General features: G+C 50.8%; 1 protein-coding gene across 17 annotated transcripts in view; it reads right to left on the bottom strand.

Annotated features, from left to right (window-relative positions):
* Nucleotides 1-6,066: 6,066 nt before the first annotated feature.
* Nucleotides 6,067-26,597, bottom strand: part of ANKS1A (ankyrin repeat and sterile alpha motif domain containing 1A) — a 124,280-nt gene continuing 103,749 nt past the window's right edge. For 3 of the 17 annotated variants that reach the window (XM_062625540.1, XM_062625535.1, XM_062625537.1), the window contains 2 exons: nt 25,886-25,983; nt 12,904-13,209 (listed from right to left, as the gene is read on the bottom strand). In XM_062625540.1, the coding sequence (XP_062481524.1) occupies nt 12,990-13,209; nt 25,886-25,983 (318 nt within the window). In that variant the 3' untranslated portion in view covers nt 12,904-12,989. Of the gene's footprint in view, nt 9,103-9,369; nt 9,426-12,903; nt 13,210-19,798; nt 19,842-19,908; nt 25,984-26,597 lie in introns of those variants that run through there. The other 14 variants (XM_062625542.1, XM_062625550.1, XM_062625545.1 and 11 more) reach the window with 9 other exon arrangements.

Here is a 26,597-nt window from a genome sequence, read left to right as displayed (position 1 = left end):
CCAAGCATGAGACCCTCCCAGCCCTGCAGAGCTATCCTGCACCCACAAAGCTCTGCTGGCTGCCAGCGGGTCCCACACACTGAGCATCGGGGCCCTAAACCCATGCAGGAACCAACCCCTTCAAGGGGTTGACCAGCATCAGCCAAAGGACAGAAGCACAGATGTGCCCATTACACCCAGCATAAGTCTCCAACATCCAAACTCACATCTGCATGATGGCTGCAGGTAAACCTGGAGCCAGGGGTGTCTGCAGGGCTCTTGTCTGACTGGGCTGGCAGCTCAGCGCAAGGCAGCTTCCAGCCCATCCTAGCTAAAAGGGATTTCTCAACAGAGACAACTGGCTCTGCCCTAGCCCAGTTGGGTAAGAAATCCAGAGGAAGAGCACTTGCACCAACATGACCAGTGCAGTAACTCACAGCACATCTTGCTACATGATAGGGAATCAAAACAGTAGTGCACAACCATTCCTGGCACAGCCAGGCTCCAGGGCAGCTTGGGAAGGGACTAAGATGCAGAAATTATTATTAAAGCTGTAATAGGTTTTTATATATGTAAAATACTAATATGGAGGTGTCACTGTTAGGATGCATTAGGAAAGGATCATGACCCCCCAGTGGGAATGTGCTATCCCACTCAGCACCCCACTGGAGGAGGCTCCTGGCTCCTTTAATCCCATCCAGTCCAACCATTCCCAGCACTGCCAAGGCCACCCCTAACCCATGGCACTGAGGCCTCGTCTCCACGCTGTGTGAACACTTGCAGGGACGGTGACTGCAGCCCTGCCCTGGGCAGCCTGTTCCAATGCCTGAGCACCCTCTGGGGCAGGAATTGTTCCTCAGCTCCATCTAAACCTGCCCTGGGGCAGCTCGAGGCCATTAAAATGGGCCAAAATGAGTCAAAATGGGAACTCTCTGCTTGGGATCCCTGTGCCCAACCACCACACCTCAGAGCGGGGGACACATCCCATCCCATGATCCTTTATCATCATAACCAGAGGAAAACTAAACAGTCCTCCTCTTTTTCCTTTCCTCTAACCTATCTTCTAAATCTGGAAAGTGATCTCGAGGCACAAGGGACAAGACCTTCAGCGATGTTGATTTATAACCGAGCTTCTAAATTACAGGTTTACACATTCGTATAAACATCCATAAACCAGTTTAAATACACAGCATCGTATGTAATCACAACGCCAAGACACCGGGCAGCCACATGACAGCACAGGGGGACAGCAAACTCCTTGCTCACACCCAGACAGCCTCGCTGGGGAGAGATCTCCAGCCAAAGGCTCCCAGTTCAACCAGTGCCTTGCACTGAGGGCTGGGTTTTGCTGTTGAAGGTAGGTCCTCAGCTGAAGGCGGCATCGTTCACACCATAGGGAGCAAAGGGGTTGCAAACCCCATGTCTCACTCCTCCAACAGGGTTGTGAAGCACCATGGGTTGGGGCAAGCAGCTGACGTTTGGAAACTCCCTAAATAAATACATAATCTTGTTTTCTTCCAAAAGCACGAGGACTGGTTGAGCAGAAGGGCTGATGGAGGTCCCAGGGCTGCCACAGTTCCCCTCCGAGCACAGGGACATCCAGAGCGCAGATGGAGATTCCCGAGATCACACAGGGAGTCTGGAAGGAGAGCCATGAATCACACTTAAACCTCCTGCACCACAACCCAGTGCTTCAGCCCCGATGGCTCCTCACCAGCTCCTGCTGCCGCAGGGTTGCACGGATCCATTCCCAGGAGCCCTCCCTGGAGCCCTTCAAAAGCACTGGGACAACCCCTCCATCCCAAGCCCTGTGCGCACACACGTGTGTGTCTCTATGCGTGTTTCTGGCAGGGAAGGAGGCGACAGGAGTCTCCTTCCCACTGCCTCCACTCCCCGTCGTGCACTTCTGGGCAAAATCCATTTGCTTTGGCTTCATGTAGGGCCAGAAGTTTCGGTCCATTGTGCTGCGGCGCTGAAGAGCCAGAGAGGAATTGTCAACCATGCCGAAACGGTTACATGGGGAGTAATGAGAATTTACTGCACCCTGCTCCCGTCCCTTCGCCAAGGAATAAAAGCAAAAGATCACAACAGGCATTTTTTTAATTTGAAGGAAAATTAAAAAAAGAACGGATTCTGCCCTTGGAAACCAACCACCACATCCACAGATCAAAGCAGCCCTTCTCTCATTCAGGGGTTTAAGAGGTTTCTGCAGCTACAGAGATGTTTACACAGGCAGAGAGATACATACATTGTGCAGTCCTGATGCTGCTTCTCCCCCCTTCATCTGGCAAAACATTCCCTGGGAGGCAATATGAGGTCATTCCTAGACCCGGCCTTGTTTTCCTCAAGCTGCAAAGCTTCGGGGCAAGAGGCAATTCATTTCCCATTAGCACACACACATTTGCACTTGGAACTCTCCCATGTGTGTTTTGCTGGGGGAGCTCAGAACAGACAGGGGACTGGCCCTGTGTGTTACTGTGTTCCCAGAGGGAATTCCAGCAGCCGGGGCTGCCGGGAGGGTCAGCAGCTCTGGCAAAGCCACTAGGGAGGTACATGGAGCGGCGGTTGGCATCTTCTGCAGACCGGCATCTTCTGCAGACCGGCTGTAATGTTTCTGTGGCTTCCACCACCACTTTTATTAGGAGAGGGGCTGAGCGGCTCTGGGGAGGTCTAATGGGCTGTAAAGAGCTTTTTCCCCTCTGCCTCCCTGGCTCAAGCCCAAGAGGAGCAGCACGAGTCCTGCTCCAGTGCTCACACCGGGATGGAGCGCGTGGGAATGCACCAGGACAGACACTCCCTTCACCTCTCGCCATCAGCACCTTGCTCCACCTGCTCCACGGGCAGCTCCTGCTTTGGCAAAGCTGACAGGCTGTGGCTTGGGAGCCCCCCTGTGCTATCTGTGCAAACTAAAGGAAACTTTGAAACTAGACCTCCCCATCTCTAGCATGAATTCAATGCCCTATGCTGTGAGTGAGCTGCATCTTCATCTCTGATCACACATCTGCATGATGCTGGAGCCAAAAGAGGTTTCTAAGCACTAGAAGCTGCTGAGAAGTAACAGGCAAAAGCAAAACTCCCATAAAAGACCTGAGGGCTTGCAGAAGCAGCAAGTGAATCAGGCAGGATACTGGAAGAAAAAAAGGGCAAAATGCTGCAAATCAGGAGATTCCCCTTCCTCTCTGGTTCACAGAGGCACAGCACTGCCAGTCCCAGGCAGGACCTCACCTCTTCACAGCACCCAGAGCACCCAGCAGTTCGGGTGATGGGTGCTGGTACCGTATCCTGACACTGCACACTAGAAGGAGCTGGCACAAGAAGACAGCAGCAGAGACATTTTGATGCCCTAGTGAGGCTGTGGTCTAGAACTCAGAACAAAATAGACTATTTTAAAAACAGGGAGGAAAACAGTATTCTCTGTAACACACCAACAGCATGGACTTGACTGATGCCACCAGCCCCTATCACCAGCTCCCGGCTTCATCCTTCATTTCCCCCAAAGCCCAGTTTTATCAAGATGCCTCCAATGTGGATAAAAAAGTCCCAAGTCCCACTAAATGTCTGCCTGTCACCCTCTGACACCTTTTTTCCAGTGTCACGGAGCTTCCCAAAGTGCCCTTGTTTGTAATTCCCAGTCTGCAGCAGAAGGTGACACACACTGAGGTGAGGTGACCTAACCAGCGTCACCAGGAAGCTCGATGGCAGCACCAGGAATAGCCCTATTCCCAGCTAACCACTAACCACACTTACCCCAGAATAAGGGTCCCTTTTTCCAGCTGAATTTATAACAGCTTTCCAAGTGACATAAGCTCTTACAGAAATAGGCAGGGGTTTATTCCAGAATAATTACTGGGAAATCATACTGGAGCATGTATAATTACACTGGTGAGTTGGACCCCATGCCACCGACTTGCTCCATGCTCCATATGGCTTTTATCGCATCCTCCTTTTCCATGAGCACAGGTATGTCAACTGGCACATCAGCAGGATGTGGGTGGAGAAGGAAGGGGCTTTGGGTAGAAAGGAAAGTGATAGATCCCTTGTTAAAGCTCTGTTAATCACATTTCCCACTGAAGACAGCCTGATAATAGCTCTTAGAGCTACTGAAATCAAAAGGAGTCTTTTGGGGTGCACTGGATCACCCTCCAGATAGATTCAGCAACACTGTGTCTGCTTCATGTTCAGCCCAGGCACAGCTTTGGAACAAGTGTTTTAAATGCATTTCATGTCCTACACACAAAATCAAGCTCAGGGTTCAGGTTGAATCATAGAATAGTTTGTGTTGGAAAGGACCTTAAGATCACCATTTTCACCCCCCTGCCACCGGCAGGAACAGCTCACATGAGAGCAGATTACTCCAACCCCGTCCAACCTGGCCTTGAGCACTGCCAGGGATGGGGCAGCCGCAGCTTCTCTGGGCACCCTGTGCCAGTGCCTCAGCACCCTCACAGGGAAGAGCTGCTTCAAAGCTGAAGCATTTGAGGCCTGAAACATTTCTGACACAGGCTGTTGGAACACATTGTACTCGGTACTCATCAAAACCAAACTCACACACGCTTATCAGGTGCTGATGTGTCTGTATATTCCACAAGAGCACTGTCTGCGTCTGCATGATCCTGGGGCCAGCACATGAGGACTTTAGGGTTAACTCAGCACCAGGGACACCACTTTAACTCCAGGACCCAGACACAAGTGTTTAAAAGTAGCACTTTTCTCCTTAAAATAGTTTATGAATCTTACTCGGGGTTAAATCCAACACCCTCGAGCAGAAGGAGACCTATTAATTCCTGAGTTTTTTCCTGCTGTAGTAAAGCAGCATTTTATGTGTAAGATGTGAGTCCTTTTCCCACTTGCATTTCCAGTGACAATTTAACAAGGCAGCAGTTTATTTCCAACAGCCCCAGCCAGACCTCAGCCAACTGCGTCAATATTATGTTACTTATACAAATGCTACCTTAGAGTCAACACCACGCTTGGGGGAGGCTTTTTTCCTCCTTTTTTTTTAGAAAGGGTTCCTCCAGGATGATGTATGTGAAACTCTTAAAATACTGAGGGTAATACAAGCTTTTTAAAGCTTACCTGCATGCAGAGGCTCTGCTTTAAAGCATGAAACACGCTTTTACTCGAGGGCACTGACCTGACCAAAGGCATTTGCTAATTAATTCATTCTTCCAAGAGACTTAACTGCCTCTTGCCTTCGGAAACCAAGGCAAACCCGAGCCAAATCCAGAGCCTGTGGAAAACATGGAGAGACCCTTATTGACTGCAGGAAACTTCAGAGCTGGGAGCTGGCTCCTGCTTGGCCGGTGCCAGCCACGGAGAGCAGCCGTGGGGCAGCCGTCCAATTCAAGCTGGCTGCTCTCCCCACATGGTTTTCCTTAGTGCTGCTTTCAGGATAGAGGAGGGATGCAGGGCCTGGGCAAGACCTTCCTCAACCCCCTCCTATGATGCCATTTTGGAGTGTCTCTCCCATGCTGCTGCAGCAGCGCGCCACAGGCTTACCCTGGCTGTTGGCTTGTTTGATGGATGCTCCTGCGGTCCACACTCTCCTCTTGTCTTTGGCACACTCTCCCAAAACCATCAGATATTTTCTGGTCCAGCACAAGCTCAGTGTGACAGGATCATCCCTTTGGCCCAGCCTCCCAAGCACAGGGCTCTTGAGATCCCTACAAGTACCACACTGCATCCTCACCACCAGCACCCCCAAAACCTGGGTATTCTAACCCTACACATGGGTAAAAGGTCTGACAAAATCCCAAGCCCAACACAAGCAGCTTTCCAATATCTGAAGGGGGCTACAAGGATGCTGGAGAGGGACTCTTCATCAGGGACTGCAGTGATAGGACAAGGGGTGATGGGTTCAGACTGAAACAGGGCAAGTTCAGGTTGGATCTAAGGCAGAAGCTCTTCCCTGTGAGGGTGCTGAGGCGCTGGCACAGGGTGCCCAGAGAAGCTGTGGCTGCCCCATCCCTGGCAGTGTTCAAGGCCAGGTTGGACACAGGGGCTTGGAGCAAGCTGCTCTATGGAAGGGGTCCCTGCCCATGGCAGGGGTTGGAACTAAATGATCTTAAGGTCCTTTCCCACCCAAACCATTCTATGATAAGCTGGGGAAACAAGGGGAACCCAAAAAACAAGGTTCCCCCACAGCACTGCCAGCTGGGAAAGCCCTACAGGATCTCTGTGATCCTGCACTGGAGCAGTTTCACGTGAGAACAGAGCAGCCTCAGTGTGTCAACAAGCCCTGAACCCCCGGGGGCAGCTGGGAGATGCCATTATTTTATTATTTTTTTTTAATTTAAAACGAACTTCTTAACCTACAGGAAAGTAAATGTTCTTCTGGGATGGCCAAGGAAACCACGCTGGGATTTTCCAAATGGCTATGACTGCCTGTTTATGAGCAGAGGCTTCCAAACACAGAAATAAATGGCTTGCTCTCAGCAGGTTTTCCTTTCTATATTTACCCTCACCTGAAATGAACATTCTTGCACACTGCAACGTTTATTCCCTCTGATCAGGGGAGTGGGTGAAGAAACCAACCGGCCACAACACGTCAAATAAATTGTTAATCTGCTGTTTGCACTGGGGCAGGGGAGGAGGAGGAGGAGGGAGTCCTTTGGCTTTTGGGCAGTGATCAGGTCCCACTTACAACTTCCATTTCAGCTCAGCAGAAGCACTTTGCTTTCCTGCTGCTGCTGCTTGTGGCTGCTGAGAGCTGGATCCTTCATGGAGCTGACCCAATGGATGTCTGCCCTCTCCTCATGGCACCCGAGCATCCTTGGTCACAGGCAGCTGATGGAAAAGGTTGCTCTCCTCATTGCATGGGAAAAAACCAAGCTTCAAGGTGCAAGGACCAGCCTGAGGCTGCACAAGAAGCCTTCTGTGGGACACAAAAGTGCACTCTGATCCCAAGTGAATGCACAAGCATGAGACAATCCTCTCCAGAGTGCTGGGCTTTGAGATCCCCTTCCATGAGTCCCAGTTTCCACGCTGGGTATTTCTCTGCCTGTTCTCAAGGTGGGAAGAGGTCCCTACAGATGGCAGAGGGATAATCCCTCCCACAGTCAGGTCCCTGGCAGGCATGAACTGCCCTGCTGACATGCAAAATGGCCATAAAAGACCCAAAAGTCCTTCCTGACAAGGGGCCAGGGGGGCTGAGCCATTGCAAACCTAAACTTAACATGAGGCTGGGCAGTCAGCTGTAAAATCTCTCCTAATCCCAGCCTTTGGAAAGGGGAGGACGGGGAGATCACCTGCTTCTCCAGGACGTCACCCACATCACATGGCTTCTGGGTCACGCTCACGCCAGCCACCACCACCTTCAAATCTGGGCTTGACCTCCAGTTTACCTTCACGTTCACTAATTGTGCCAACCGCTGCCAAAAGAGGGGTTCACATCACCCCAGAGAGAAGAGGGCGATTAATCCTCTGCTGGCAGAGGGGAAGTTGATCGGTCCTTAGTGTATGGGGGTGCTGAGGGACCCCTTGGACAACAGAGATAGAAACAGCCTTGCCCTGTTCACAGGGCTCACGCGCACTCAGCACCAGCCAGGACCTGGCTCTTGCTTCTTTTTCTGGTCTTTCACTTCTAGGAAAGCCTGTCCTCTTCCCAACAGCAGAGCAAACCCTTCCCCAAGCAGCCATTCCAAGAGCATTTGTGTTAATCCAGATTAACAAACATCAAGCAATTTAGATAAACCGCATTAAGCCAAAACCCACCTTTGAACTTGTTATTTTTTTAGGGATCAAAATCCTTCCCTGAGCACTGTGTGTGGTTTGGGCCTCCCCATACCACAGCGTCACCAGAGCTGAGCTCTGCACTGAGTACTCAGATAATTAAGTGAAGTCAGCAAATGCGATTACCGAGAGCCAGCACATGAGGCCCAAAACTGATTCTGGGTCCTGGGATGTCCAAATGGGTAAAAGCACACGGAGCATCTCCCTGGATCCATGCACATCATCCAGCCACGACACCTGGGCTCCAGTCAGACTGCCTATGTGACCACAAGCCAAACCTCTCCAAGCCTCAGTTTACCCAGCACCAACCCATCCCCTAAGTATATGGATGATGAGATCACTGTGAAATGCCCCAAGATGAGGAGCTGGCCGCAGAGGCTGGGCAGGATGGGTGATGGTTTGCTCAAAGTGGCCAGTCCCCACGGCTTGGACATGGGTGTCGTGACTGAGGTGGCAACAGCCAGCTCATGTGTATGGGTTGTCTCACGGAAAAGGTCACACACCGGCTTTGGAGAAGGGAATGAATAGATGCTGTAGTCACTGGTGAAGCATGTGGTGTGTTACAGCACGTAGAAACCTTGCACACCCACCCCAGAGCCATCACTGCAGCAGATACCTCTCCAAAGGGATCAAACCAAAATCAGGCTACAGCAGACCCAGCACCACAGCACCTTCTCACCCGGACAAGGTGGATAACACCACTTCATTCACCTGCAGGGAAGCTGTGAGCTCCTCAGGATCCAGCTGTCTGCTCCCAGATGCACCAGCATCCAGCACAAAAACAATCCCAGGGGCTCCTGCAAAATCAGCTTTCTTGGCTGATGGGGCAGAGGAAAACTCCTGGCTCTGCCCTCCACATCCTCCCTGATAACGTTTTCTGCCCTCCCCCCTGATTGCTTTCCTCATAGCGGAGCCAAAGCTGTAGCTTGTAGGCTCCAAGCTCCACGTTTTGGAAGTGAGGGGCTGTAACACCAACTGGGCTTTACCTCTCATGCTGGGACAGGGTTTGCATGTTTGCAGAGAACCTTCCACGGCCAGGTGGCTGCTCACAGCTTGGTGCACTGCGCTTGTAGGTGATCCGGACCAGGACTCAGCAGGAAGTTTGCTTTCAGCTGCCTCCATCAGTGTGTGGGTGTGCAGATAGGGACCCATTTCACTGCTGGTTTGACTCCTCTAAATGGAGACTTTCACATTTGTCAGGCTTGAAAAATCAACAGCAGCTTTTAAACCAAAACACCATTTCCCTTTCCATGGGCTGCAGCTTGTTTGAACAAGTGGAACCTTCCCACCCTCTGCTGCCTCACTGTGCCTGGTGGGGTCATGGTGGTGGGTTTGCAGAAGCATAGCCATTCCACTGGAGAAGGTGCTCCAGCCATGGAGCTATCTCTGCTCCTGTAGGGAAACTGGGAGCTGTTTTGGAAAGCTGAGCCCTCCTGCTAGGTTGGTTTTGTTTCCTTAGGGAAGTTGCTCAAAAAGAGCAGAGGAGAGACACATGGGCTCTCCAGAGCACATAATTGATGCTGTGGGTGATGCAGACAGGATCAGAGCTTGGATGGTCCCTTTCCAATGTGATCATCAGGGTTACAAACTTGTGAGATGATAAAAGGGCAAACTGCAAATGTCCATGTGGAGTTGGCTGCCTGGTCCTCAAACCCTCACCCTGAAAGACTCAAAATCCCCATTTCCTCTGTTGGGATTTCAGCTGGATGGCTTGGCTGAAATAAATGAGATTAATCTAATCAGAAAGATGGATGGAGCTCATTAAAACAGTAGATTAAAAAGAACCTACCCTGCCTATTACCAGTGCTCCTGAGGTCTTGTGCCTTTGTGGCAAGTTAAAACCACCCAGGAACCAGATTCCCTTGCAGAAATCTGTAGGAAATGCATTACAAATAATCTGCTATTACAGTTCTTCATGTCACCAGTCACTTGGGAAGGGAAATACATGCAGGGAAAATGCATGTATATTTAAATATATACAGTTGCATCCTCTGGGATCAGGATTCATAGGCTGGGAGTGGCGGGCCCCGCACTGACACAGGTAGATGTGAGCAATTCGAAGTCATCTCAAGAGCTGTGCTGTCTTATTCTCTGTAAATGCTATTTCCCCACCCTCACCTTCCTCACACGAGGCTGAGCAGCAGAAAGGAGCAGAAGGGTCCGGCACTGTGCAAAGCTGAACAGGGAGCACTGGGAGGAGTTCCTGGGTAGGATCTGGGCCAGCCTGGTCCCACAATGAGCTTTCCTGGGTTTATTTCTCATGACCAGTTGCTTTCCTGCCCCGTCCTGTGGCTTTGAGCAGAGCAACCACCTCTCAAAGCCTCTTTGTGCCCCTGTTTGTAGGTGTAGGAGCTCTTTGGGAGGAACCCACACATGGATGCTTCACATGCACAGAGCCCCATTGCCTTCTCCTGATGTTCAGTTTTCCATGCAGGAGCCACCAAAAGCTGCTGCAGTTGCCTCTCCAAGGCATCATCACATACATGGTATCTTTGGAAAGTCTGACACAACAATTGCCAGCTTGTGCATGGTGAGCAGCCAGCCCTGCTTCTGCCCAGGGCTGCACTGAGACGTGTTCTCTTGGGAGCGCAGTTAAACTAAATCAAACCCACACCCAAACCTTGGGTCCACCTGCCTGCACAGTGCATGGAAAGCTGTGCTGAGGCTTGTGCTACTCCACCACATAGCTTTCTATTCGGGAGGAGGTGAATTCCCTCTGGGGACAGGGCAAACTGAACACACCGGTCAGGCTCTGAAGTGCTTCAAGTGAGAGGAAAGAGCTGGGATGGGTGGTTTCCCGAGGTCATTTCTCAGCAGCATCCTCCCCCCAGCCAAGGACCAGTCATTAGCTGATGTAGCTGCAGTGCTGCCCAAGCCAAGCAGTTTTCCCATACTGCTCTTTGATGGGGTGACTTTCAGAGCTCCCTGGGGGCTTGAGGAAAACAGAATCCCAGACTGGGTTGAGTGGAAGGGACCTTAAAGCTCCTCCAGCTCCAACCCCTGCCACGGGCAGGGACCCCTTCCATAGAGCAGCTTGCTCCAAGCCCCTGTGTCCAACCTGGCCTTGAACACTGCCAGGGATGGGGCAGCCACAGCTTCTCTGGGCACCCTGTGCCAGCGCCTCAGCACCCTCACAGGGAAGATCCATGGTTTAAGATCACTCTGACCCAGCCTTGTGCTGCAGGGGCACAGCAGGGCAGAGAGAGTTTCAGGCTACGGCTACTCCCAGCATTCAATCACTTATGACAGCTAAAAGCGTTGCAACTCAGCAGCTGAACTGCATTAATTGCACCCGTATCTTGCCGCAAACCCTGTGCAATGCCGGCAGCTCCTTAAAACCTTCAAACCCACCTGGGACCCTTTGCTGTGCAGGGGCAGCAGGCCGGGAGCCGCGGTGGTGGGCACACAGCCTGCCTGGGAACCTGCAACTCATTACGGGTGGGAGCGGCCTCGTCCCTGCTCCCACGGAGCGCCAGTCCTGCGCCTTTCATCCTCGGCAGCTCCCCGGCCACAGCACCCGGACATCTGAAGGCTCTCACAGGCTTTGGAGCCCGGAGCTGTGCCAGGCCTGCTTTACAAGGGGTGGATCAAGGCCGCAGCTCCCCAGCGCGCCGGTTCTCATGCCTGTCCCTTGCACACACGGGGCTGAGCGCAGGTCACCGTGTGCGTGGAGCCGGGGCCATGGCGAGACCCTGCCCCATGGTGCCCCAGAGCTTCCCGGCTCCACCCTGACTGCACAAGTTGGTGTTACTGGGTCCTGAGGAAATGCATTTAGAGGAAAAGAAATGCTGGGAAGGAGAAAAAGGGCAACTTGTTTATCGGTGCACAAGGAGCCTCCTCCCAGACCGGGTGTTTTGCCCTCTGGAAGGTTTAATCCCAGTGCCGGTGCAGTCGAGGCACGGTTACGGCAGTGCAGTCAGCCACTGCTTCCTGGGTCCACAGGGAGGAAAACGGGGCAAACCCAGGTGAGCAACGCAAGAAGGAAGGATGTTTCACCGCTGCGAGCCCCGCAGCGCTCCCTGGAGCCTCTCCAGCTCCACCTCTCCCTCAGGCCCGTCTGGTTTCAACACCCTGGCAGCCGCTGAGCCACAGCCCCGCGCAGCCTTCACGTACGAGGCCGCTCGGCCGCGGGCCATGGGGGCTCTGCTGCCCTTGCTGGGGAGCGAGGGCAGCCGGGTACAGCCGCCGCTGCCCTTCGGCTCGGGCAGACCGAGGCCGCCCGGCTCGCTCGCAGCTCCCGCCCATAGAGCGCACGGCAATGGCGAGGGCGGGGAGCGAAGCCCGGGCCCGCCCTTCTCCTCCCGGCCTCCTGCCCCCCCCCGCCTGCAATGGGCCAGCCCCACCGCGCCGCCTCTGCCCGGCGCGTCCCATTCGGGAGGGAGGGGGGAGCCGGACCCCGCCGCTTGCGCCCTTTCCCCGTTGCGGGACGGCCCAAAGCCGCCGGCGCGGGGGTGTTCGACCCGGCGAGCTCCGTCAGCGAGGCCGCGCCCAGGAGGCGGCAGCGCCCTGCGCGGAGCCCTCGGAGCGCTGCTGGGTACCGGGCATCCCCCGGCCCACGGCAGCGGGCTCGCCCCTTTCCCCCCCCGCCCGTCGCGCCGTGGCTCGGTCCCGTTTGAAGCTGTGGCGGGTCGATGGCGGCTCCGTGAGGGGAGGGCCGTGGGTCCGGCCCGCCATGAGCGAGACCCGGAGCTGCCGGTACGGGGAAGGGGTGGAAGCGGGGCCTGGGGCTCTCCCTGAGCGCAGAGCTTGACCAGGGCCAAATACCGGGGTGGCGTTAACATCTGCGGCGGAGCGGGAGCCCCGCGGCCCGCCGTCACTAGGTGTCAGCCGCGCTCCGCGGGAGCAGGGGGACGAGGCGGGTCCCAGTGCCGGGGCACGGAGCGGGCTGTGAGAGCTGCCCTCGGCCCCAGCGGCTGCGCGGGGCCGGCGCTGAACTTCTCCCTCGCCAGCGTTCCGTCCCTTCCTCGCTCGGACTCGCCCTCCTCCATCCAGAGTAACCGGTGAGGCTCCCAGGCTGAGCGCTGCAAGCTGCGGGCAGCGCTCCCAGGCACGTTGGGTGTGAGTGTGAATGTTCAGGCTCGGCTTTTCCCCGTCACGGTACGGTTCCAGGGATGTGACTGTGGCAGTGACAGGAGAAGTAACAAGAAAATAAGGTGGCTCCTGAAATATATTAAAACAAAAAGATACGTTGGAGCTTGGTTTACTCATTGCTTTGTGATTTACTAAGAAGTTCATAACGATGATGTCAGATAAGACAAATATTGAAAGATTTAGAGGCTTCACCTGCATAAGCTGTGACTGTGCCATGAAGACAGCAGACTTTTTGCTGGAGATTGCCCCTGAGGTGTCTGCGTGTAGCCGAAGGTCTGTTTAAGTGACTGATGCTCACAGCAAACACAGAGAAATGTTCTGTTGATCTTCTCTGAGGGCTTGGGGAGTTTCCTAGGAAAATGCCATGCTGTTCTCACCCCTCCGTTAAGACAGGATGGGTGCTGGGTGCTGTGAACAGGGCTGAAAGGAAGGAGCCCACTTTAGAAAACTGAAGTTGAGGAAGATTTCTGCGAGTTAGACACAGGTGAGGTGTATTGCTGCCTGTTAGGAGTAAAGACTAAGAGAAGGGAACACTCAAAGGCATGAACCGCAATAAAACCCAAGAGGAACGGTTCCATCAAACAGTTCCTGAGTTTGGTGTTAACAGAAACCCCGTCCCCTCCGCTCTTAGCCTGGAAAACCCAGCGAAGGAGACCGTGCACAAAGCCTGTTGGAACAGCGTGGAGGACCAGCTCCCTGCTGGGCCCCTAGACCACCCCTGGCCAATCCAGCTGCTGCAGCAGATGAGTGGCGTTGTTCCTGGCCCAGAGAAGATGGTTGCCTTAGACTGTCTTCTCTGAATCACCACGTCACCCTCACATCTGATGCTCCTATGTGACCATGTGTAAGAGGGAGGAGAAAGCAGGCTCCATGTAATTTCTAGGGAGACACAACTGCACCTTCTGAAACCTGCCTGAGAAGGAAACTCATTCTCTGGTCCCAGGTCTTTAAAACACAATCTACCAAAAGAATGGAAAGCTTTTGTTTGAGCTGTTGGTTACAGTAACAGCTGTAGGCCCTTCCTGGTATAGTGTCTGCCAAAGAAAAACTGCAATTCTCTCTACAAAGGCATCTTTTTAAGTATAAGAGGGGCTGTATCTACTCAAATAAATATCTACTTAAATAAGTGTACAATGTAGTAAGAACACAGTTTAGCACTTAGAGACACACGTCCTAACAGGGCATGAAGAGGCATATAGTTTGCTTTTTCAGTCTGTGATTTTCCATTAACTGCCAGAGAGAGAACTCCTCTTTCATGCAGGTAAAGGTTTTGCAAGATTGGAAACTGTAGCCAGGCATCCTGAAGTGAGTCATTAGAGCCAAGCTTTAGGCAACAGTGTGGCCCAGAAGTTGTGTTCCCAGTAGTTACCTTAGGCTCCAGGCAAGGCCAACCTCAATTCCTGTTGAGCAACTCTGGAGAACTGTGGAGTTCCTGGAGCAAAAGGAGACTGCTGGTTCTTTGGGCAGGTCCTGCTGTCACTGTGCCGTGGCACAACCAGCTGTGAAGCCAGACTGGAGAGTAATTTTTGAGGACCACTCCATTTAGACTGAACAACCTTTTGTAAGAAAATGGAATCAAGTCAGAGGATCTAAATTCTCCTTTCTCAGCATTCTAAAACGTCCCCAGTTACAGCATTTACCCCAGTATTAAACCTTCAATTCACTGTCTCATCCCAGGGAGATTTTCCGCTGCTGGGCCTGATGAAAATGGATATGCTGAATTTACCATCCAGAGCATCTGCTCCCATTTGCAAGACCACATTGTCCAGTATGAACAGAAGAAATTCTAGGAACTCTTGGATAAGCTGCCTAGTAAGTCACTGGGGAAGGGAGAGGAGAACTGCTCCTTCTACAAGAGTTATTAAAGCATTAGAAGGGAACCTAAGTATTCCAAAGCTGATGCTTTCATCATGTGCTCAGTAACAGATGAGAGAAGTGCTTCTAAGAGCTGGAGGACTCTTGGGTCCCTTCCTCAAGGCTTTTTACTAACACCTCACAGAAAAGAAGTTACTTAGAGTGCTTCAGTTTCTGCATGCATAAGTCAGAGCTAATAGCTTTCTCAGGAGGAACTGTAAGTTCTGAGGAGTTTAAAGTGTTTTGAGATCCTTAGAGGAGTGAGCAAATGATGTTAGGAGGCAGATTTAAAAAGGAAATCCTACATTTGATCTAGACATCTTTTTTGCTAGGCTATAGAGGATTTCTGTCTGCCTCTCTCATTCATCAGACTCCATTAACAGTGCTTTTTGGAGACTGAAGGCCTCTATCCAATATACTGTTCTCCACAGTAGCCTAACCCCATGTCCTGGCAACAGGACATGAATACTGTGTGTCACCGGTGGTGCAAGCCATTCCCTCCACACACACCCCCCCTTCAGCCTGCAGCATGGCATACCTGCTTCTTACTGACTTAGCCTGACCAGTCTGTCCTTGCAAACATCCACTGCCGTTACCCCACTGCAGATAACCTGGATTACACGAGAGTGTGGCTGTGACGAGCAGCAGCAGAAGTGTCCATGTCCTCTTTGTAGCCACCACACCACAGCCACCGGTAGCACAACTTTGCCTAGTCTTGCATCCATGCTAAACTGAGGATACATGAATCTGCTCTGCTGGGAGCCTGGGCAAAAGGAATACCCTGAGGTAGGAAAAGTGCTTGAATGCCTTTACAGCTTCTGCATTTTCTATAGGATGAACTGCCAGAATCTCTGTCCCCTCTACACCATGAAGCATTACACATGGGTTTTCCCTCTGTGAAACAATTGGATGGTTCACAAAACTAAACCTCCCTGCTGCCAGGCAGCTGCTTTCCACTCAGCTTCATGGGGTGTTGCAGCTCTGCTCCGTGGCTTGAGATCTGCCAGGTTACCACAGCTGCTGTTTCCACACCCACAGGCTCATTTGGTTTCTGTTCACAGGCACTGCTTATGGATCAGGCAGGATGTACAAGTGCACGTGAATGAGCTTACCACCATAGCCGCAGTCCTGCTAGTGACCAGAGGCATCTGTGAAGCACCTTACGTAGCTTACCTGGGTTTGTATCTAGGCTAAAAAGGGTAACAAAGGTCCTCCTGAAAGGTACAAGAGTACCAGGTGGGTTACTTTGAGTTTTCCAGGAGAAGAATGAGTATGCGGGCACTGGTTGCTTGTGGGAGAAGTGGCAAGAATCTCCTCTGGGCACGGAAGAGAATCTGAGATCCAAATAACAGCCAGGTCTACTGCAAGGAGTAGAGGAGGCCAGCCAGTGTTTTTAGTTGGGAGTTAACTCTAGAGCAATGATCCCCTTTTGATCAGAGGGGAAAAATGAGTAGTGCTGATCAGCGTTTCATGGGTCAGCCGCAGGGCAGCCTAATGCTTGCCAAAGAGCCAGGAAGGGAGGCTTAGTTCACAGAGCTCTGGCTAAATGTTGGTCACCCCAGCTAGCTGGCTGTGGTGACACTCCACAGGCACATGGAGAATCCCCCTTCCCCAACCAATCTGAGCTGTGGCCAGAGCACAGGTACCTTTGTATGATTTAGGGATAAAGAAGCTTTAGAAGACATTGTGACCATGTGCTCCAGGAAGTCAGCAGGATTCCCTCAGCTGGGTTACTGTGCTTTCACCCTGATACACACTTCCCTGACAGGTCAGATAAAAAGCATTGCAGACAACGACAACACAGCCCAGCACATCATTGGTGAGTCTCTGAGCTAAAGTCTAACTTGAAGCCACTTTGCACTCGTAGGCCACAATTTCAGTTTAGACTGATTACCCTGGAGCATACAGGACAGGTCTAGACTAAGTTTGGTGTCTGGCCCCTCCACGTAGTCTGAACAGGAGAGGTGGGTCAGGGAAACTTGGTTTAGAAACTGCCTTGATTTTCCTGTTCCACCCTGAAATGCTTCCAAACAGTAATTGCTTTGGGAAATCTCTTAAATCCTCCCTTCCCTGCTAAAAGCTAAACAGGCCCAAGCGCAAGGTCCGTTTCTAGGCAGCGTTGCAATCTTCAGGCCAGGATGTAGAGTGAGTACTTAATCACTGGCTGTAGTAAAGCACCATGCTAAGATCTTTAAATACTATTTATCCCTAGAGAGAGCAGTGCTGGTATTCAGCTGCCCTGAAATGCTACTCCATCAAAATATTTATTCAAATGCTTTGGGTAAGAGCTGCTTACTTTGACCTTATATTAGTACTCAGAATGCTGACTGAGAATGCAGTGCCACAGGCAGCCTGTACGCTACAGAAAGATTATTTCCACATGGAAGACCAGCTTTTATCAGCTATAAAAATAAGGTGCGGCTCTTCCTGCCCACTGCTTCATCTAGTCAAATATCCTTCCCAGCCCATGTGGACTCTGCCAGCGTTTATTTGGGTTTCTTCTTCCCATGTCAGAGCAGGTTTGTTTTGATGTAGTTTTGATGTAGTTCAGAAAGCTGGATTAATAACCTAAACCAAACCTTGATAAACTACAGGCTGGGCAGCGGGTGATGGCACTGACTCACCATGGGGTGGCACGAACTAGAGAGCCTGTCCCCTTTTGTGTCTAAAAATCAAACCCGTGTCTTGCCTGTACTTTTGGCCTCCATCAGCATTTTCCACATACTCACTTCAAGTGCAGGAACATCTGAAGTAGCTGATAGTTGAATATCAGCTCTGTGCTCCTCAGCAAGGTCCTTGCATGCTTTCCATTTCAAAATGCTGCTGTGGCAGGCAAGATAAATCCCAGGCTCTGGAGTTCTGTATTCCATTTCCCTTTGAAGATGCTCAACAATTCAGTGCAGTACGAAAGCTCTCACAGGGTGGGTGAAGAATCTTTACTGTTGACCTGCTCCACTTTAACGTGAGGTTTGATGGCTCTGACCATGGTGAAGCCCTTCAGCAGTCCCCCCAGTGACAGCCTTCCTTAGTGCAGCTGCAGAGTGAACTCCAGGCATGTGCCCCTGGTACTCGAGTACTCTCCGTGTGTCACATGTTCCACCTTGGTTCCTGTGCTGGAGGCTCTTTCAGCTGCTTCCAAATGGAAGAGGAATACATTAATCCACTGTCCCTGAATCCACCGTGTTACTTGTCCACAACATCCCACCACAACGGGGCTGCCTTCAGATCTACTCTTGACTGCACAAGGAAGCTTCCTGTGCTGACTGTAGATTTAGTTTTGTTTGCTTACTTCCTCTCCCTACAGAGCAGCAAATTCATTCCTTCCTCTGCCTTTTCATTTCCCCTGATGGATAGAGTGCAGAAAGATTTCCTGAAGAGCCTTGGTTCTGTTCAGGAAGAGCTGTGGGAAGCTGGGAGCAGGTTTGGAAGTGTGATCCACCACAACAGGCAGGGGTCTGGAGCTCACCACTCAGGAATACTCATGAAGGTGCTTCTCCGAGATGCAGAACCAGACTCGAAGTGGATTCTTTCTGATCATCTTCACCACCTGGCAGGGGTGGAACACACTCTCCCACAGTATCTCAAATCATGCCTCAGATTGTAAAAACCAACTGGACAAATCCACAGGGACCGGCATTACCACCATGCAGCGACTCTGCGTGTCTGTATCTGAATAAACCTCCCAACTACAAAACGTAGTGCTGCTTTTTCCCCCAAACCTGCCACTGTTTGGTGGGGAAGGCAACAGGATGTGGAGCTGATAAAGCTGCAGAGGAGCTCAGGCTGGTTTAATTCAAGGTGTTAATTCTGCCATGGGCCTGTAACCTACTTTGCTGAAGCTTTAGTCACAGCCCAGGGATGCTGTTTGCATTTGATAAGGCCACATGGTATTTAAAAATCATTAAATCTGCTCAATATGGTTCAATGTTAGCTTGAAAACCTGACTGAATTATTAGAAATGGAACATATGGTATAAATTTAGCAATCCCTGGTGTATTTAGTATTTCACATCAGCCAGATTTCACCTGACATGAAAATGGGAACTTTAACCTGTCTAGATTTCTTGCTCTAATTTTACATCATGAAAATGTCCTATTTGTTGGCAAGCTCAAGATCTCTGCTGGGTAAACACTAAACTCAATGGCTGCTGTCACATGAACCACTGGCTGCTGTGATTTCACTGTTCATCATTAGTAAATGAGGGTCCTCTCAGTCCCAATGGAACAATCCTTCCAGATGCACAGTAATGGGGGTAAAAATGAACATTTCTCACCATACCCAAAGGGGCTGGAGATCTTGAACAGAACCAGTGGATGTGTTCTTACACATAAATAATGCATTTGTCTCAAAATAATGACACTCAATATTTGGGGTCATTATGACTAAGTGCAGACAGAGCAGCTTCAGCCAAATGAAACAACTGCACAGCAGGCACCACTCCCCATCCCACACCACTCAACTACAGCAGGACTGCTCCCAGCTTCAGTGCCCTTTGCTCTGCTTCCACAACCAGAGTGCATCACAGAATCCCAGACTGGTTTGGGTTGAAGGGACCTTAAAGCTCCTCCAGCTCCAACCCCTGCCACGGGCAGGGACACCTTCCACTAGAGCAGCTTGCTCCAAGCCCCTGTGTCCAACCTGGCCTTGAACACTGCCAGGGATGGGGCAGCCACAGCTTCTCTGGGCACCCTGTGCCAGCGCCTCAGCACCCTCACAGCAGGCAACTTCTTGCTTTAGATCCAACCTGAACTTCCCCTGTTTCAGTTTGAACCCATCACCCCTCGTCCTGTCGCTGCAGTCCCTGATGAAGAGTCCCTCACCAGCATCCTTGTAGCCCCCTTCACATACTGGAAGCTGCTCTGAGGTCTCCACACAGCTTCTCTTCTCCAGGCTGAACAATCCCAGTGTTCTCAGCCTGGCTCCATACAGGAGGTGCTCCAGCCCCTGAGCATCCTCATGGCCTCCTCTGGCCTTGCTCCAACAGCTCCATGTCCTTCTTATGTTGGGCTCACCAGATGTCAGCTCTGTGCAGTGCTCCAATGCTTCCCCTTTCCTTGGATTTACAAAGTGGAGAAGCACCGGTGCTGGACTCACCCAATCAAACCCCACAAATCTGCCACCCCTCACCCCCCTCTTCTCTTACCTTCACAGGTCGGGTCTGTTGGCTGAGGACAGGAACAGCGTTGCTGTAACACAGAAGAACAGGAGCCTTTGGTGTCACCGTGGGGTAGGTCACAGTGAGAAGAGGGCAACACGTGTCTAAGTTGGTTTATTAATTCAGTCTGTTCTAAGTTGTACAATTCTGAAAACAACAAAACGACTGCTGGAAGCCCAGAAATATTTACACTCTCGCCTTGTTGTAGTGAGGTCAGTCTATGTTGTTGCACAGATTGGTTATGTTTGGTACCACAAGATGTTTCAAAATTCAGACAAATTTGAACAGATTAACAATTGTATATACAGGAAATAAAAGGAAATTCAAGTATCAAAATACAGACAGATTAAATAACATTTGTAGTACAAATCAGTCCCACTGCCATACATCACAATTAGCAAAAATGACTACATTGCAAACTGAACGTGAGTGTTCTCTGCCCTCTTAGGGAATCTCAGGTTATTCTTCCATGGGTAAGAAAAATGTTTGAGCTAGATTGACTTTGCAAGAGCAGCACAGGTACTTTCTTTTGGGAAAATGAAAAAATACAGGAAGTAATGCCAATAGGAAACATAAAAGGGAGACCTTTAGCAACAAGAGTGTTGCAAACACCTCTAAAATAAAGGTCTGACTGCATGGAAACAACATCAGCAGAAGGAAGCTAGGGGAAACTGTGCTGCTAGAAACTGCTGAAGTGCAGTGGAAGGAGCATTAGAGCAATTGCCTCCACTTCAGCTGCCCACAGAACGGGGTGGGTTCAGAGGGACTATTTGGCATCTGGTCTGTGTCTCAGCAGCCTTGTGAAGGTGCAGACTTGTCACTAGAGGTACAGCCTGGAAGCTGCTGCATCTTCTCCCTGTGAGGGGACAGGCACATACCCCACCAAAGTTGCATAATTTCTTCATAAAAGAACAATCCCAAAGCAAGTTCAATGGAAGCTGAACAACTTTTTGTTTTTCCTTGTAAGTACAAAATTAAAAAGGATAAAGCAGCTTCAATTTGGGGGGAAAAAAAAACAACCCAAACCAAACAAACCAAAAAAGTTCATCCCCTCCTATATAAAAAAGGACAACTTTGCATCTCAGTTACTTATCTTGAGTTCTCAGCCTGGACTCATGCCGTGCACAATCCAAACTCTGTAAACCACAATCTGTCCTTAAAAAAGGGGACTGAGGCCCAGGGCAGCACCACCTTTTCCAGGCAGAGAATACAGCAGATGCATTTTGAGTCAAAAGTCATATTCAGCACCAGAAATTTAGGGCACTTTCCTCCCAGATACCATAAAACCCTGGAGGGAGGAAGAGGCAGAATACTGTGCAATGGGTGGGATAACATGACTGGGAGTCAGGGACTGGCATGGTCCAGGATCTGTCTCCAGCATGCAGGTACCTTGAGAAGACCCATTGAAATAGAAGGGGAATATGCACTGCCAAAACAACTGCTTTGTTTATGGAGTGAGAAAGAGAGTATCTGGCTAAAGAACTGTTGGATCACTAAAGACAACCACAGGATCACACACAGGACTGGAAAGGACCACCAGGGTCACTAAGCACAGTCCCCTGAAGATTGGAGTCTTCATCACCACATCACCTCCAAGCCAACCTTCAAAAAGCTCATGCAAGTAAAAAGAAAGCTGTCCCTCCTCCCAAGCAGAGGTTCAATTTGCAATCTCTCCAAAAAGACTTGTTGCCAACACACCAAATATTTACACTTAACACCAGTATGAATGCAACATATGCAGAACAAGGAATGTTAGGTTTCCTAAATTCATCAACTTAAAAAATAATCATCTCCACTTCCCCCTCCTTATCATTTACAGGTCTATGCCCTTGGGATTACGGATCATCTCTCTCTGCTTCACTGGCTAGAGAGGCTAAATGAAATCCTGACATACAGCAGCAACTGGAGTTAAACAGAAATTATCTGGGCATACCATCAGAGTAAAGCAGCAGGTACCACATCCCCAACCATCATAATGCCTGTCGAGGTTACACACGTGCTGTGCTACATTTGTGTGTCTGAAGAATGAAAATCACATTTTAACACCTCTCCCTTGAGGGGAGCAGTCAGTGCTGTGTGAAGACACATCAGTCACAGCCCAAACTGCTGCTATACCCTGCTGATTGGGAAGAAAAGTAATGGCACCTTTGAGATGGCGGTTTTGGGGATCCTGGACTGAGATGGGGGCTGAGCCATCCTCAGGTTGGTCTGATTTCTCCTGGTGTATGGACCGTTTCAGTGTAATGCCCAAAATTTAACTCCTTATTTGTTCACCTTCTGAATCGGTTGCACTAATTAAATAACAAGCTAGTATCAAAAAAGTGCTAAATCACAATTGAATAGACTTTAAAAAACCCCAAACCCTCAACCTTTCAGGGCATAACTGCATTTAAAACCAACTCAGGTGCACACGAGACTGGAGAAGGGACTCATCTCCAGGGGTTCAGTGCGGAAAAATGGGAAGAAATCGTGTCCTTGCCATAGAAGCATCAAGTATTGCAATGCAAGAGTTCTCTGGAAGGGAAGCAAACTCTGTACCATCGTCAGACTTGGCCACAACCACTCTGGGGTGAAAGATCCTTTGCAGACTCCTTAAGTTGTTTCCACTTGCACTTCCCCTGCCAGGCTTCTCACACTGGAGGAAGTGATTTCCAGGAATTTGGCATTCTCTACTGTTCACCCAGAACTGAAGCAATGTAAGTACCGTTAGAGACGTGCACACCACTCCCACCACTAAGACTCCCTAGTGTACTCAGGGCTGCGTGGATTCTCAGTAAATAAGGATATCTATTGGTTTTTTCCTCACCGAAATACCTGCAGTGCTACATTTAAACTGTGAACTGGATTTGCTCTGCATCATTTTTGCACATTATTAAAGAAACAGGTTGAAAAACATTTGTGTCGAGCTAGAAAAGGTGACATCGCTCTCAGAAGTCTCAGCTTCCTTTTGCTAGACATGGAGAGAGCTGCTTTCCTCAGCTGGTGCCTGGGATCCCTTTTCCCCCCTCTGCTTTGGGAGCCCTCACTGAGCAGCCATGCACCCAACTCCAAGGCAGACACCAGATGGAGATGATCTTCGTGTCAGCAGGCCACTGCTTCTTAGGTCTCTGCCCCGTTACTACATGTCCGTGGTAGGAGACAGCTGCCCGGAGCTCAGCTTTGCAGAGGCAAACAGAAAGGAAGATAATGGAATGAATGATTTCTGAGTCATAAAACACAAGTGCTGGGAAAGATGAGGCTCATGGCCAGGATGCGACACAACCGTGAGGGTTATGGACACACAGCGGGGGCAGAGCTGCCTGTGATCCCAGCTGGGTTTGGATGGTCACCCTTAGAAAGGCACATGCTGTGGTGACCCAGTGTGGGAGGTGCTGAGGAACCTGCTGAGAGCAGGGGAGATGCAAGAGCTCAGACCCTCTAGAGTCAGGCGTATGGGTGGGCTATGGCATGGTAAATACTTACACATAGAAACTGCACTACCACACCAATCCTGTTTCTCTTTGAAGGATACAGAAACCCCCAGGGCTCCCTTACAGCTTGGAAAGATGCTGTTCAAACCCAACCCCAGCCTCTCACAGCACATCAGATGCAGCAATATTCTGCTGTACACCACACTGTGGCTGGCAGGATGGTCCTGCAGCACTTCAGGCAGCTGCAGTTCAACCTCTGCTTCAGGGGTCTTTAAGCAGAGGAGTATTTGCTCTGTGGCAAGAGGCTCCTCGGCATGTGAAATACATGCACTAGGCTGAGCCTTCCTTTTTCTCTAAGACAATCTTTTTATTCCTCTCACTTGGGTTCTTACCAGCCTAGCCCTCATTTTGAAGTCAGTTTGCTGCTCAGTGCTATTACGCCACAAATGACTTGGGAGATCAAATTCACTCCTGAGAAAGAGCTGAATCAAGATTTTGAAACATCAGATTTCACCACAAGTCTGGGGAAAGAGAAGCTTTGAGGCAACAGCTCTAAACTCAGACAAGCTGCTTCTAGCCCCTAAATACCAGGTGCAATAACCCAGGGCTGCTATTGTGACCTCCCCACTGATGCCAACTGGTGACGACCAAAGAAGATTTGGGGTAAATTCTGTTATGTGGACATGGAGCTTTCCTGGGGATCCGAGTGTGCCCTCCTCCCCATTTCTATCTAAGGTGCCCACCAGACACGTCACACAGAGGTGAGCAGGGAGCTGCTGCCCACCTTTCTTCACAGCTCTCCAATACAAACCCACCAGCACCAGCACCTCTCCAGAACTGGGCTGTGAGGGGGTTTTGCCAAGGTGTGAAACCCACAGTGAGTTCACTCACACCAGGGTGCACGTCAGCGAGTTCTGTGCAGCCCAACTACCACACAGCCACAGCCCCATCTGCTCAGCCCTCTCCTGCGAGGAGCTGGGGGGGTCCAGGAACCAGCTGTGCTTTGAGTCTGGAGTTTCAGACTTCACCTCTGAGGAGAGCGCTGGAAGGTTACTGCCATGTCGTGGAAGTCACAGAGCCTTTCACTAAAGGGTCTTCAAACTGCTCTGCAAACACAAGGAGCCTTCCACCCTTAGAGAGAAGTACATCCCCATCTCCTACACGGGGAAACCGACAGGTGCCATTGCTTGGACACAGCAACTCCGAGAGCAGCAGCAGGGGGTCAGCAATTCTGCCTCCCGGTGCCGTAGAGTCATCAAATCCTCCTCCTCCTCAGTTTGAGCTCAGTGAGCTTTGCAAACACAAGTGAAGGAACCAAGAGCAGGCCACGGATGGCTCACAGGGGCTTTCACCACCATAACAGCATTCCCAGACTCTGCTCTGGCCTGTGACAGTTGCTCTGCCATCCTATGCAAACGATTCCCACTCATATTCTGGAACTTAAAGCTGCTTCTACTGAGAAAGTAGCATTTCTACACTGAAATAGGGACATTTTCCCAGAGGAAAAACATATGCACTTGAGAAGCAGCCAGAAAAAGCAGAGGTGGCCACTGATGCAAGGGCCACTTCCGAGTGAAATCCTTGCTCTCAAGGATGGAAGGTGACAGATGTTTCAAGATCCCTATAGCCCTCACTGTGCAATGGCTTGTAGGCTGAAAACAAGCTTTGGGATCAGCAGCAGACTGATTTCAATTCCATTTCTCCCTTTGGCAAAAAAGTAAGTCTGCTCAACACCGCAGAGCTCCATCTGCTTGAGCAGCACAGTGTCCAGCCCCTCCAACACCTTTCCTTCCCAGCACGGGCTAACAACATGTGCCTTTAAAAGCTTAACCTCTTTATAATCTGCAAAGTGAGAACTATGCCCATAGCTCTGAAGATTGGTGAGTGTAAGCAGGACTATGGGGGGGAAAGAACCCTACAAGGGATGAAATGCATGAAACCAGAACCTCAGTTCACTTCTGAGGGGGACGGAGCTCACAGTGGGAACGATCAAACCCGGCCTGAACCAATGCTCCCATCAGAGCAGGTTTTCTGCTTCAGGCTTCACGGGGAGAGACTGTGGGCAAGGGTCCCCGTGAGGCAGTCTAGTGAACATGTGTTATTTGCAGACAGCATCACAGTGGTTAGTGTCGATTCGAACGGCAGGTAAGAAGAGGGGTGAGTTCACTTAACAGTACGCAGCCGTGGCTCAGTCGGGAAGGAGAGGGTGGAGGAGGAGGGAGTGCACCGCAGAGACAAGAGGTCTCCATCAGTCCAAGGAGAAGAAGGTGAAATAGAAAAGGCCTGGGGGTGTCACACTGCCCCAGGGATTCACAGTGCCAGAGCGAGGGGAAAGACGTGACAACGGCCGGAGGCTTCCTGGCTCCAGAGCTCCGGTTCCCCAGCCTGCACCCCCTGTACCTCCCGCCTCACGGATACCTATCAGCGTGTTACCCTTGTTTCCGAGTAAGGAGAATTCACAGTGTTCAGCAGTGATCGGGTACAAAAGCCGGTTTTAAGTCTACAGTCTCCTAAGTGCTGCTGCCATTGACGTAGTGCCTACGCGGGGCTCAGTGCGAGCAGCTGGAGGGAGAGGGGGTTTAGAGCGGACAGATCAGATCGCAAAGGCACGGTTAGACTGGGTGGACACGGGGTGTGTTTGCTTTAGAAGATAGTGGTCTCATACTTAGTGCTGAGGGTCCGCTTGGAGTCCTGTTTGGGGTCCACGACCCAGGAGACACTGGCATGAGACTGGGAGTCTTGGTCCACTTCAGGGGGCTCCAGCTAGAAAATAAGGAGAGAAAGGACGTGTTAGGTCACCCGTGAATCTGGGATTCAAAGCATGGGGAGGCTGCTGCTCTGCCTAACGCCCATCCCAAAACCACGCACGAGTGCAGGGAAGCAGCTCCCCACACACACCGAGTCCTAAATGTGAGCTAAAGCATGTCTAGCCACATCAGTCTCAACCCAGCACCTTGAGCAGACCTCCTGCGTTAGGCCTGCAAGCCCCTGTGACCATTAGTGACAGCTTCACTTCCTTCTACAAACAAGCATGAAAAATACAGAGTGCTATAAAGATGGCACTGTAAGAAGCAAAATAAAAGAGGCAGAGGGAGAGGGGACACAGCTCTGGCAGGTGAACTCCCAAGTGATTTACTCTCCTGACCAAGCACGGCTCTTTCATCTTGTCCTCCTTAATCAGGATCCTACAGGAAGGTTAACAACACCAGAAAGAGCAACGCAGTTAGTTGAGAGCTGCCACTCTACATCAGCAGGGGAGGGTATGAGGACATGAGTGCTTTATCCCTGGGGTTCATCTGAGCCCACGGCACAGCCCTGGAACGAGCAGGGAGGGGAGACAGCAGCGAGGCAGGACACGGGAGCACAGCAAGAGGCAC

The sequence above is a fragment of the Pezoporus occidentalis genome, unplaced genomic scaffold, assembly GCF_034315485.1.
Source record: "Pezoporus occidentalis ecotype Australia unplaced genomic scaffold, CSIRO_AGI_Poc_V1 ctg280, whole genome shotgun sequence".
Taxonomy (NCBI): Eukaryota; Metazoa; Chordata; class Aves; order Psittaciformes; family Psittacidae; genus Pezoporus; species Pezoporus occidentalis.
Note: the sequence above shows the minus strand (reverse complement) of the source record. Positions and strands in the feature narration are given on the sequence as shown.